General features: G+C 46.3%; 1 protein-coding gene across 1 annotated transcript in view; it reads left to right on the top strand.

Moving 5' to 3' along the window:
- Nucleotides 1–13,652, top strand: part of VWF (von Willebrand factor) — a 149,630-nt gene that overhangs the window by 52,422 nt on the left and 83,556 nt on the right. Inside the window, exons 14-16 of the mRNA XM_077169776.1 lie at nucleotides 3,176–3,371; nucleotides 4,037–4,252; nucleotides 8,074–8,314. Of these exons, the coding sequence (XP_077025891.1) occupies nucleotides 3,176–3,371; nucleotides 4,037–4,252; nucleotides 8,074–8,314 (653 nt within the window). The remainder of the gene's footprint in view (nucleotides 1–3,175; nucleotides 3,372–4,036; nucleotides 4,253–8,073; nucleotides 8,315–13,652) is intronic.

Here is a 13,652-nt window from a genome sequence, read left to right as displayed (position 1 = left end):
TAATTAACTATACTTTGAAAAACAAAAAATATAATCCGTGAGAAGAATGGCATAGCTTTATGTTTTTGCCAAGTTCTTTAACGTCTGGGCTCACAGCTGGATCCTCATGTCTGCTTCTGCATTTGACCTTTGCAATATGACGTCTTGTAGCCTCTGGAAAACCCCACTGTGCTAAGAGAATGAGAGTGAAAAAAGCAAATAACATCTTTGGTATTTAAAAGGTATAATGCAAAGTAACATATAACATATTCTTTAAAAAAACTAATCACAGATCCCTTGAAAAGGTCTCAGGAAACCCCCCAGGGGTCCCAAGATCATGCACTGAGAACTGCCACTGTCCACTGTGCCTAGGATTCCTGGAGAGTTCCCTCCTGCATCCCAGGGTTCTATGACCCACAGGGCTCTTGGCATAGCCTGGGCTGGGCTATTCCCTTCATTCTCATTCTCACTGTGTTCCTTCCCTTGTCTTAAAGTTCTAAGAGTGTTTCACATTATGACATAACCCTTCCAACCACAGACCATAGGGCAGGGGGGTCTTGGAGATCCCATCAACCTCTCATTTAAAGGTGGAAATAAAGAGCCATCATTTCTGGAGCAAAAAGGCAACTTGCCCTAGGCCTCACGGTCATTTCGTGGAAGAGTGAGGACCAGAACTCAGTCTCCTGATTTCTGCCTAGTCTCTCTGCCCTTTTCTTCAAGGAAGCCATCCCGTTTTCCCCACACCCTCCCCTGACACAGAGAGGGGGCTCGAGGTGTCCATCGGAGAATTCTCCCCTCAGTCAGCTGGTCCGCAGCTGCCCCTTGGGCAGCCACTCTCCTTCTCATCAGGTTTCTCTGTTCCTGGTCCAGCTGGATCCCCTCTGAGGAGGAGAGAGGTGGACCTTTTTCTGTGGGAATGGGATGTAGGGTTATCTTTCGGGGGTAGCTCAGTTAGCTTACCAGAAGAGGATTTCATGGGTCAAAATTCAGGACAGGGTCATGTGGCCCCACCTGCTATGGGCGTTTCCTGTAGTTTGTGTGTGGAGGGGGAAGGGGTGTTTGTGGGTGGGGCAGGGGGTGGAGAGTCTCAGTGCTGACACCTGGGGCTTGTTGGCTGCTCTGCGCAGGGGGCAGGGGAAGCCCGAGACTGGGGCTCCTGGGGGAGTGCGGGGAGAGGAGCAGGCTGAGAAATTCATGGCAAGACTGGCCGGGATGAAGTGCTGCTGGGCTTCTCGGCTTCCCAGCTGGGAACAGGGCACATGCCCCGTCTCTCTGGCCGGGTGGCCCAGGCAGCAAGGCAGTGGACGGGGAAGCCGTGCCTCCTAGGTGCTGCTTTCCTGCTGAGTAGGCTGTGATGCTGGGTCCAGCCCCACTTCAGAGTCGGGTACCAAAGACCCTCTGATAGTCCTTACTTTGTCAGAACTGTCATGCATCAGAGCTTTATTTCAAAAGATTTATTTCAAGCGTGCTCTTGGAAGTGCAGGGATCTTGACTCTGTAGGGCTATCAGCCAGCCACAGCCTAGTATAAATCAATACACCCACTTTTCTAAGCCCTAGCCCAGTTCACCAGTAAGGCAAGCCAAGGGAGTGGGGGTGGTAGTGATGGCCGGCCTGGGGAGGGTGAAGAAGAGGGCATTTGGGGGAGCATGAGGACACTTCATGCTGAGGAGGAGAGAGAGGAGGGAGGTTGAGAAGTAGGTGAGGGGGTGAGTTGAGTTGCTACCGTTTTGCTGCTTTGCTCAGGGCGGACCTTGACTTTTGGCATTGCATGTCAGTCTATGCCCAGAGGAGAACCCCATTCATTCGCTAGTTTATTCATTCATTTATTCACATTAATTCATTCATTCAACAAATATTTATTGAATGTCCACAGATACCAGTTTTGAGGCTGAGGCTTCAACAGTGAAACAAGACTGACAAAACTCATTGCCTTATTTAGTTAAAATTCTAATGGGGGTGGGCAGATAATAAACAAAACAAACAAAGTAATTATATCACATATTAGAAGGTGATACATCCAGGTAGATAAAAAAATAACAGAGAAGAGGGCAAGAAATGCTGGGAATGGGGGAGGATTTAAATTGTAAACGGCCGGATCAGGGAAGGCTTCTGTACCTAATGGGGGCAACGCTTGATATTTATAAAGTAAGCAAAGAAACATTACTCTGTCCCCTTTCTTACTAACAATATTTACTTGGGTACATTTTTTATGGGTTGGGCCACCTTCCACTGGATTCCCATCCTGCACCTTAAGTCAGAGCTGGGAGCTGGAAGGGGCTCCCAGAGATCATACTGGGCCTGGTCATGAGGGTTTCCGCTCCCAGGGAGGTCATATGGCCTCCCTAATTTCATGCCAGAGTGGGAGTCAGTACCCTTGGGTCCCAGCTCCTGCTCTGTCTTTGAATAGGGACCATCTCCACGAAAACCAGCAGATACTGCATGAAAGGCAGGTTCAGTTCCCCACGCCTCCCTGACTGTGGTCTCTGGTACCCTTCTGCTCATCGGCCGCAGAATGGAAAACGAGGCACATGCTGGTGGCCTGGACTTTGAACCCTGGACTCCACCTGGCCATCCCACGGCAGGCTGTCCCAGAATCTTAGCTGAACCCACCGCCCCCAACTACAAAGAGGCCTCCAGAGTCCTCTTTGGCTTTGGCGTTTTTTTCTTCAATGATGTTTGGGGGCTGAGTTATACAGACGTTTTGTAGAAAGTCTGGAAGGGATCACCAAGCAGGAACTCCGAGAGAGTTTAGACCATAACCTGAATTATGTGTGACCTCTACGTGTCCAGTGAAAGGATGCTGATGTGGAACTTGATTCCCATTAGCTTAGGTCATGTCCCCTGACAAGTATGGATGGCAGAGACCTCAACCTGGTCACTTGTCCACCACCTCTGTGACTCTAGGCCTATGCTTTCCCTCTCTGGGCTGCAGCGTGTCCATCTTTAAATGACTAGATAATTTCTGAAATCCCTCTGAGCATGACAGGTCTCTCACTTGAATGATTTAGGAGCAAATTTATACTGCAGTTAACTTATTTTCCCCTTCTGCAGTCTAGGGCTTAGCTTAGCTTTATTAAATTCCTATTTATTTTTTTGCCTGGAGAGCTTTTTGATAAAAACCATCTCATTAGTGAAATGAAACTGCTGCTGCCTTGTCAGTAGCTGCTGCAAAGCAGTCTGGGTCTCTCTCTGCAGCTGTCCCCAGTCTACACCGGGAAGATGTGCGGCCTGTGCGGGAATTTTAATGGCAACAAGGGGGATGACTTCCTCACCCCCGCTGGCCTTGTGGAGCCCCTGGTGGAAGACTTTGGGAACTCCTGGAAGCTGCTCGGGGACTGCCAAGACCTGCCCAAGCAGCACAGTGATCCTTGTAACCTCAACCCGCGCCTGAGTACGTGAGCTTGCTGGGAAAGGCGGCACTGCCAGTGTTTCCAGTACATCCCATGGAGTGGGGCACCCACTGGGGGGGCGGCAGGGAGCTAGGGTTGGGGCTGGGCCTTTGTTTGTACCAGCAGCCTTTGGTTACCTGCATCTGGCTCCTTTATTCTCCGAAGTTCCCTTGCTGAACACTCCCACAGTCCCCCTCCCCTCTCCCCACCATCACCGTGGGCCAAACCCTGGGAAAGAAAAGACAGCCCGTAGTTCCTGCCTGTTAAGTGTTCTCAGTCTACTGGAGCAGCAGTTAAATTATGGATATGGGAATGGGCTGATCTGAAGGGGCCATTTGCTGATTGATCTGCTGCCACATTTCAGTTCTGCATTAACTTCTCCCTCCCCCCTTCCCCCATATTGCTGGACCACCTCTTTCTGACAGTGGGCCTGTACAGCGCAGAGGCAGTTCACTATTTATTTAAGCCCAGCATAACTGGGAAAGTAAATTAGCTGCGGGAAAAAAATCACAATGATTCCCAGAGCTCCCAGAAGCGACGGTGGGGAAAGCTGGTGTGCGGGATTTCGGGGTCGGGGCCGCTGTGGGTTTCCGGGGGGGGGAAGGGGGGATGCGGGGCGCGGCGGGGCCGGGGGCGGGTGGGCTGGCTCACCGCTCCCGCCCTACAGCCAGGTTCGCCGAGGAGGCGTGCTCCGTGCTGTCGTCCTCCAAGTTCGAGGCCTGCCACCACGCCGTCAGCCCGCTGCCCTACCTGCGAAACTGCCGCTACGACGTCTGCTCCTGCGCGGACGGCAGAGACTGCCTGTGCGGCGCCGTGGCCAGCTACGCCGCCGCCTGCGCGGGGAAAGGCGTGCGCGTTCCGTGGCGGGAGCCCGGCTTCTGCGGTGGGTGCCCCCACCCCACCCACACGCCGGGCCCGCCAGTTCCAGTGCCTGCGGGCTCCTCGAACCGCTTGCTCTGTAGCTCATTTGGAAGGGGGCCCAGGGGATTTTTGATCGAGTTCTGAGTTGTGGGAACGGTTCATTTGCAGCCGCTTTTCTATTTTATCTCCCAAAAGGACAGGTGGTGGGGACCAGCTCTCCTAGAGGACATTCTGACTACTATACACAGGGCCAAGGCCAAATCGCCCAACTCCCGAGTCTCGCCTTCGGCTGCTGCCACCTAATGTAGGGTATCAGCTTGGGTGCGAGTGGGTCCCAGGTTCCCTCGCTTGCCTTGAGACTCTGATGAAGCTAATGGAAGAGGCATTTACAAATCCTTGACGTGGAATGTCAGGAAAACCGTTGGTGGGCTCCTGGCCCAAATCTCTGACGTTGTATGAAGTTATGTAAAGTTGAATAACACCATTTTCCCCGGTTAACTTTAGCTTCTTACTCTGCACAGTTAGATTTCCCTTGCCAGAGTTGCCGTCTGCCCCCACGCTATTGTCCCTTGAGTGGCTAGAGTGTGCTCACTATTTTGTTGTTATATTTTTGGGAATGCTTGCTGAGTACCCACCATGGTTAGGACCAGTAGAATGTAGAGTTGGAACCTTCCTGTTTGAGGCACAGATGGAAACTGACTTCCTATTAGGCGCCTATCACACTGAGTCAAAGGATGATTAGAGCAGGGGCAACCACGGAGGCTTCCTGGAGGAGGTGTACTAGACTGTGGATTGAAAAGATGCTCTCTTGGCAGAAGATAGTTGTTCCCGGTAGTAGTATTGAGGCATAGAGGTGAGGAGAACAAGTTACTGATACAGGGCAGTGGATATTCTGATTTTTAAGGGTGAAGTAGGTGTGTTGGAGACTGAATGTAGTGGTCCTGATAGAAGCGAGAAAATAGGAGCTATGAGAAAAAGTGAAAGGAATGAATATATGTTTGAAAAGAAGTGTAGATACCAGAGTTTTAGAGGTGCCAATATTCTGAGGAGCCCACTTAAGTTTTGAGTCTAAGCAAATCTTGTACAAAACAGGACCAGAGAAAAGAGTAAGGATGAAGGGGAATGAATGCTTGTGTGCATGCAGTTGTGCCTCACCCCCTCTCTGCCGTGGAATGTCGCAGAGCTTCATGGGCCAGAAGCTTTAAGAACTGAATCTGTGTCCTTAGCAACAATTGCTTGTGACTTGTGCTACGAGACCTTGAACTTTTCACTTAACCCTTCCGAACTTAAGTTTCCTTGTCAGTGTTTGCTGTTTGGAACTTGGGGACAGTAATGAGGAGTGAATGATGTGCTGTTTATGAATATGCTTTGATTGCCCACCAACATTAGAAGGTATGCATTATCAGGATGCTTCCGAAAGGTTTTCTAGTTTAGGATCTTCTCCCAGAACACTAAGGGTCTACTGAAATTTTCTTTGATCTCTCATGAGTGGCTCTTCTCCATCTCCACTGAGAGCAGGTCAGGAGGAAATGGGCTGACATTGCAGTAGTGGGACTGAGATTCGGTTAAAGATTTTCCTGCTCCTGAGACTTTATGGTAGGGCAGAAAGTACTGGGTGATGGGGAGAAGTTTTCCCTGGAGACTTTCTCTGCAGATTTATGAGGAGGTGACCCAGAGACAAGGCTGGCAGGTGGCCTTGGATGGCAGGGCTCCTGGGTTCTTGTCTCCATCCTTTCTCAACTAAGAGAGGAGCTCAGGTCCAGCTGGCTCCTTAACCCTAACCTCATTTCCTTTTCTTGAGAAGTGAACAGAACTCCCCAAGCCACAGACTCTATCCAGGAGAAGTGGGTCACCCCATTTGGGGACATTCCTGGAGCAGGAACTTCTCACATGGCTACTTTGTGGGATGCTGGGAGGAGATTGTGGAGAAGCACACACTTTTTAAAAGAAAAAAATTCTTATAAACTGGTTATTTTTCCTTTGGGAAGACAATACCATGGACTCCTTGAAGGCAAGGGCCAGTCTTACCATCTCTGCATCCCTGAGCTTGGCACAGCCCCTGGCATACATTTGGACACACAAGTACCTGTGAAACTGAGATGTGCAAGATTTCTCCTGGGGAAGAAGACAGAAGGATAAATTTAATAAGGCTCCAAGCCAGCTCTAGAGACTGTTAGAGAAAAAAGAACTCTCAACTCTAGCTATTCTTCAGTGGGTGAAATGTGCCCTTATTGTCCTGGATTCACTGGATTGAGAGACATTTCCATCTTTACTCCCCAACACTCCCCAACTCAATCTACCTGCCCCCTAAATACTCATCCATTGACCCATCCTCTCCAATGACTCAGAGAAAAATCAATGTCTACCACGCTCTGAGAGCCCCTTCCTTCCCAAGGCAGTGGTAAGAGGGAGAGGTTGTAGGATCTTTACAAAGTTTCCCCCACCTCCGCTCTGCTCTCCCCCTGTTTCTGAGGCTCATGACTAGGAATTCAATGCTACCATGAAACATTCTGCATATGGGTTTTTGCTGTAGAAATAGACTCTGGCCAAGAGGGGAAGGAGTCTAGTGGGCCCAGGAGGGTTGTCCCCAGAGTGACAGCCTCATTCCTCAGACATTAACTAATCAATATCAGGAAAATATCTTGAACCCCCCTCCCCCCCACCACCACCTCTGCTAACTTTCATACCCTCCCTGTGAGGAACTTCATCAGGGAGGCTCATAAGACCGCTGTTAGCACAGAAAGCATGCTATGTGTTAGCCAAAATCTGAGAATGCCAGACCTTCTTAGGCCTAGACGTATCTCTGAAATATCTTTCTTGTCTCAAGCCTGCTGAACTGGGGCTGTGTTTCCCCAATAATGATAATAATAAGTGGTGATAATATGAATACTAGCACACTAGCAGTGAACAGCCATCATATCAGCCATCACGCTAAGCCTGTTACCTCATTTAACCCTCACAACAAGTCAGGAGATGACACCATTATTATATTCTAGCCAGGAGACCCAACAACCTGTGCAAGGACCCATGGCTAATGGTGGACCTGGGGCTTGAACCCTGGCCTCCAGGACCCAGAGTTTGTTCTCTTAGATGCTCTGGCTGTTGCCACGCTTTCCCCTGGCTTTTGTCTGCTGTGGTGCTTCTCTGGGGGAGGCCGGGATGAAGTGGTGGTTGGTGGGTGCAGCCCCCTTTGTTGGGGTAGGTTTATGTGTCCCTGCACTTGGTGACTGGTGTGTCCCAAACACGTGTTTCCTAAAGGACTGTTTCCTGGTTAGGGCTTAATGGTTAAGAGCATAAGCTTTAGGGTTACAGAGAGCTGGGTTCAAATCCTGCCTCTGCTTCCTCCTGGGACATATGACCTGTCCCTTAGTTTTAAATTTTCTTTTCTGTAGAAAAAAGGATGATAAAATCTAGCTCACTGAGAGAGGCTTTAAAGGCATAAACCCTGTGTGAAGAGTGGGGTCTTCAGGAGGTGGCCAATTGGTGGTAGCCTGTGTCGTTCTTGTCATCACAGGAGATGCCCCTTGTCCATCACAGTTTCAAAATCCTCTAGGGTTTCTACTACATCCAAGGTTCGCAGAATCCAGAGATGATGAATGTGTGGTCCCTGGGGTCAGGGAGGAGAGGAAATGTGCATCATAATTATCATGTGCATCATAATTATCATGTGCATTTCTGTGCATAAAATCACACTGTTGTGCTCTGGGGGAAAGGAAGGCAGTGACCATACAGATGGGATTGGGGGTCACAGCTGCCAAAGGTGGCACCCCTAGTCCCAGGACCCACAGCTCCTGTCATCTCGATGCCTCCACTGAGGCCTCCTTCTCCTCTCTTCTCCCCCAGCGCTGAACTGCCCACAGAGCCAGGTGTACCTGCAGTGTGGGAGCCCCTGCAACCTCACCTGCCGCTCTCTGTCTCACCCGGATGAGGAGTGCAACGAGGTCTGCCTGGAGGGCTGCTTCTGCCCGCCAGGGCTCTACCAGGATGAGAGGGGCGACTGCATGCCCAGGGCTCAGTGCCCCTGTTACTATGATGGTGAGATCTTCCAGCCAGGAGATGTCTTCTCAGACCATCACACCATGTGGTGAGTGCCAACTGCAAGGCCAGGGCCCCACAGTGGCAGGACTGGAAAGGAAAATGGTCCTCTAAATCCTTCATTGTATGGACGGGCAAACTGAGGCTCAAGAAAGGAAGTGGCTTGTTTACAGTTGCATAGGAAGTCAGAAGCAGAGCTGGGAATTCACCCAGGTCTTCTGACTTTCTTACTATTTAGGAAACTAGAACCCTAGACTAGCAATTGGAATTCTTGAGCTTTATTGCCATCCTTCATGCGTGGAGCCCTATTTCCCTGCTCTCGGGCTCAGTTTCCCTTTTCTGGAATAGGGGATGGAATATCTCCTCCTGTATCCCTGCCCTTCCAGGCTCCTGTCATCATTCTCAGGTTGAAGCATTGGAGTCAAAAGGGAACATACCACCACGACGTTCGCTCAGCTGCACAGTGCTATCTTGACTTGCTTTTCGCTTGCTTCTTGCAGCTCAGGCCCCAGGCCCTCTGTGATGTCGATTTCAGCAGGGCTCCCATAGACACCCAAGTAATTTGCAACAGATCATTTGTTGGGAAGACAGTTAGTTTGGCACCTGTTCTGTCCCGGGTTCTGGGCTAGGGATTGGTGATCCAAAGATGAGCCAGACACAGTCTGGTACCCCCAAGAAGCTGACGAGTTACTAGGGGAGACCAATTAAAATGTCTTGATTATGGAAAAGTTTAAATATATATAAGAATAGAGAGAATAGTGTAAGGATCCCTAACATAGCCATCAATGACTTCAGTGATTGTCAGCACTTTGTCGTTCTTTTTCTCTATCCCCTCCTCCCCTCTTAGCTAGAACAGTTCAAGAAAACCTTAAATATCCTATCATTCTACCTGTCATATTTTAATATGTATTCCTAAAAGATAAACACTTTTAAAAGCAATTGTAATATATAAAGTACATATATATTCAATACCATTATTACCCAAAAAGTTGATAATAGTTCCTTAGTGACATCTAATAGCCATTCCATGTTCACTTTTTCCTTATTGTCCCAAGGTTTCATTTTATAATTGGTTGATTCAAATCAAGATCCAAACAAGATCTGCACACTGCCCTCAGTATGAAGCTTTTCTTATCTTTCCAGTGAGATTAATTCACGCTCCCTCCCAACCCCATGTACCCCAAGCAGGTTGTTTATACTCCTATTAGAACTATGATCTCTGTGTCTCCCCTCTAGTTTGTGACCTCCTCAAAAGTAGAGACCGTATCTTAGGCCCTGATCCCCAGCATCTAACAATTCTGACACAGTGTAGTTACTTAGTAGGTGATTATTGAGACGAAACAACTATTGTGCCCAGTAGACTGTGATACTCACCGTACAAGAGCCATAAGGGCCCTTACATATCCAGAAAAGGGGAGGCTTACTTGCATTGGGGACGGGTTAATGGAGGAGGTAATTTTTGAGACCAGGAAGATTCTGTAGGCAGAGGCTGGAAAATGGTGGGAGGAGGTGGAGAAAGGACCAGAGACTAAAATGCACGGGGAGTGAGTGCTCAGTCACCACCAAGGCAAATCTTTGGGTGGACGTGTCTGTCATCTGAAGGAAAGTTAAGTGGGGACCTTGTTCAAGGGTCTCTGAGAGGTAGAGGAGAACTGATGCTTGAGCCAAGGGCCGTGGAGGGGTCCTTAGAAGGCTTTGAACAGGGAGCTGATAGGTGCAAGGAGTAGCTTCACGTGGTGGGCTCTGGAAGCCACATGAGGGAGGCAGAGAGACAAGTTAGAATTTGCTGAAGCAGTCTGGTCAAAGGGTAGTAAGGCCCTGGACTGAGTGACAGCAGAGCAGATGGGGGGGGGTGGGGGCGGACAGAAGCTGGAGGCACAGGGAAGCAAATGGACTAGTGAAATGTTTGGGAGGAAGGTTGTGGAAGACTGCCCTGGGGCTTTGAACTGGAACCCTGGGGGGACAATGATGCAAAGAGCAGCAAGAGGCTTCTGGGGGTAGAACAGTCTGAAAAGGGAAGGTATGGAGTACGTTTTTGCCTTTAATGACTTTAATGAGTTACCAAGAGGGTATCATGGTGAATGAATGGAATGAATAGCTTAAATTACAGGTTTGGAACTTGAGTGAGAGATTGAGGCTGGAGAAAAAGATTTGTGTGATGATGACTTTGATAAGCATGGGGGTAGCTAGGGGCCTCTAGGGGGAGTGGGCTGAACAATGGAAAAGAGAACTGAATCCAGAATTCAGGGGAATGTGGAGAGGGCCAGGGGAAGAGAAGGAGGATCCTGTGAGAGAGGCCAAAGAGAAAAGACCAGCAAAAATGGCTAGAACAGCACAGTTCTGTATCAGGGAAGTTAAGGGAGGAGGGGAGTAATAGCATCACTTGAATTAATTTTTTAGCTTAACCCAGTGGGTTAAGCTATAGTTGTCTGGCTACTGTTTTCAAGGTGTTTTTCTCTGGGACCTTAAAACAATGCTGTTAGGCAGGCAGGGCTTGCGTTTTTCATAAGAAGTTTGAAGCCTAGTGAGAGTATCAATTCCCCAAAGTCATCCAGCAAGTGACTAGAACACTGAAACTCTCTCCTCAAGATGTTTTTAGCAATTCGGGGCACCCTGCCCTTCCAGATAAATTTGCTTATTGGTTTTTCTATTTCTGAAAAATAAGTTGTTGGGATTTTGATTGGTATTGCATTGAATCTGTAAAGCAATTTAGGTAGGATTGACATCTTAACTATATTTAGTCTTCCAATCCATGAACACGGTATGCCCTTCCATCTGTTTAGGTCTTCTGTGATTTCTTTTAGCAGTTTTTTGTAGTTTTCTTTATATAGGTTTTTTGTCTCTTTAGTTAAATTTATTCCTAGGTATTTTATTCTTTTAGTTGCAATTGTAAATGGGATTCGTTTCTTGATTTCCCCCTCCGCTTGTTCATTGCTAGTGTATAGAAATGCTACAGATTTTTGAATGTTGATCTTGTAACCTGCTACTTTGCTGTACTCATTTATTAGCTCTAGTAGTTTTGTTGTGGATTTTTCCGGGTTTTCGACGTATATTATCATATCATCTGCAAACAGTGATAGTTTTACTTCTTCCTTTCCAATTTTGATGCCTTGTATTTCTTTTTCTTGTCTAATTGCTCTGGCTAGAACCTCCAACACAATGTTGAATAATAGTGGTGATAGTGGACATCCTTGTCTTGTTCCTGATCTTAGGGGGAACGTTTTCAATTTTTCCCCATTGAGGATGATATTAGCTGTGGGTTTTTCATATATTCCCTCTATCATTTTAAGGAAGTTCCCTTGTATTCCTATCCTTTGAAGTGTTTTCAACAGGAAAGGATGTTGAATCTTGTCAAATGCCTTCTCTGCATCAATTGAGATGATCATGTGATTTTTCTGCTTTGATTTGTTGATATGGTGTATTACATTAATTGATTTTCTTATGTTGAACCATCCTTGCATACCTGGGATGAATCCTACTTGGTCATGATGAATAATTCTTTTAATGTGTTGTTGGATACGATTTGCTAGAATTTTATTGAGGATTTTTGCATCTATATTCATTAGAGAGATCGGCCTGTAGTTTTCTTTTCTTGTAATATCTTTGCCTGGTTTTGGTATGAGGGTAATGTTGGCGTCATAGAATGAATTAGGTAGTTTTCCCTCCACTTCGATTTTTTTGAAGAGTTTGAGGAGAGTTGGTACTAATTCTTTCTGGAATGTTTGATAGAATTCACATGTGAAGCCGTCTGGTCCTGGACTTTTCTTTTTAGGAAGCTTTTGAATGACTGCTTCAATCTCTTTACTTGTGATTGGTTTGTTGAGGTCATCTATGTCTTCTTGAGTCAAAGTTGGTTGTTCATGTCTTTCCAGGAACCCGTCCATTTCATCTAAATTGTTGTATTTATTAGCGTAAAGTTGTTCATAGTATCCTGTTATTACCTCCTTTATTTCTGTGAGGTCAGTAGTTATGTCTCCTCTTCCATTTCTGATCTTATTTATTTGCATCCTCTCTCTTCTTCTTTTTGTCAATCTTGCTAAGGGCCCATCAATCTTATTGATTTTCTCATAGAACCAACTTCTGGCCTTATTGATTTTCTCTATTGTTTTCATGTTTTCAATTTCATTTATTTGTGCTCTAGTCTTTGTTATTTCTTTCCTTTTGCTTGCTTTGGGGTTAGCTTGCTGTTCTTTCTCCATTTCTTCCAAATGGATAGTTAATTCCTGAATTTTTGCCTTTTCTTCTTTTCTGATAAAGGCATTTAGAGCAATAAATTTCCCTCTTAGCACTGCCTTTGCTGCGTCCCATAAGTTTTGATATGTTGTGTTTTCATTTTCATTCGCCTCGAGGTATTTGCTAATTTCTCTAGCAATTTCTTCTTTGACCCAGTCGTTGTTTAGGAGTGTGTTGTTGAGCCTCCACGTATTTGTGAATTTTCTGGCACTCTGCCTATTATTGATTTCCAACATCATTCCTTTATGGTCCAAGAAAGTGTTGTGTAAGATTTCAATCTTTTTAAATTTGTTAAGACTTGCTTTGTGACCCAGCATATGGTCTATCTTTGAGAATGATCCATGAGCACTTGAGAAAAAGGTGTATCCTGCTGTTGTGGGATGTAATGTCCTATAAATGTCTATTAAGTCTAGTTCATTTATAGTAATATTCAGATTCTCTATTTCTTTGTTGATCCTCTGTCTAGATGTTCTGTCCCTTGATGAGAGTGGTGAGTTGAAGTCTCCAACTATTATGGTATATGAGTCTATTTCCCTTTTCAGTGTTTGCAGTATATTCCTCACGTATTTTGGGGCATTCTGATTCGGTGCGTAAATATTTATGATTGTTATGTCTTCTTGTTTAATTGTTCCTTTTATTAGTATATAGTGTCCTTCTTTGTCTCTTTTAACTGTTTTACATTTGAAGTCTAATTTGTTGGATATTAGTATAGCCACTCCAGCTCTTTTCTGGTTGTTATTTGCATGAAATATCTTTTCCCAACCTTTCACTTTCAACCTATGTTTATCTTTGGGTCTAAGATGTGTTTCCTGTAGACAGCATATAGAAGGATCCTGTTTTTTAATCCATTCTGCCAATCTATGTCTTTTGATTGGGGAATTCAGTCCATTGACATTTAGTGTTATTACTGTTTGGGTAATATTTTCCTCTAACATTTTGCCTTTTGTATTATATATATCATATCTGATTTTCCTTCTTTCTACACTCTTCTCCATACCTCTCTCTTCTGTCTTTTTGTATCTGACTCTAGTGCTCCCTTTAGTATTTCTTGCAGAGCTGGTCTCTTGGTCACAAATTCTTTCAGTGACTTTTTGTCTGAGAATGTTTTAATTTCTCCCTCATTTTTGAAGGATAATTTTGCTGGATATAGGAGT

This window comes from Tamandua tetradactyla, chromosome 7 (assembly GCF_023851605.1).
Source record: "Tamandua tetradactyla isolate mTamTet1 chromosome 7, mTamTet1.pri, whole genome shotgun sequence".
NCBI classification, from domain to species: Eukaryota; Metazoa; Chordata; class Mammalia; order Pilosa; family Myrmecophagidae; genus Tamandua; species Tamandua tetradactyla.
This window is presented reverse-complemented; position numbering and strand designations above follow the sequence as displayed.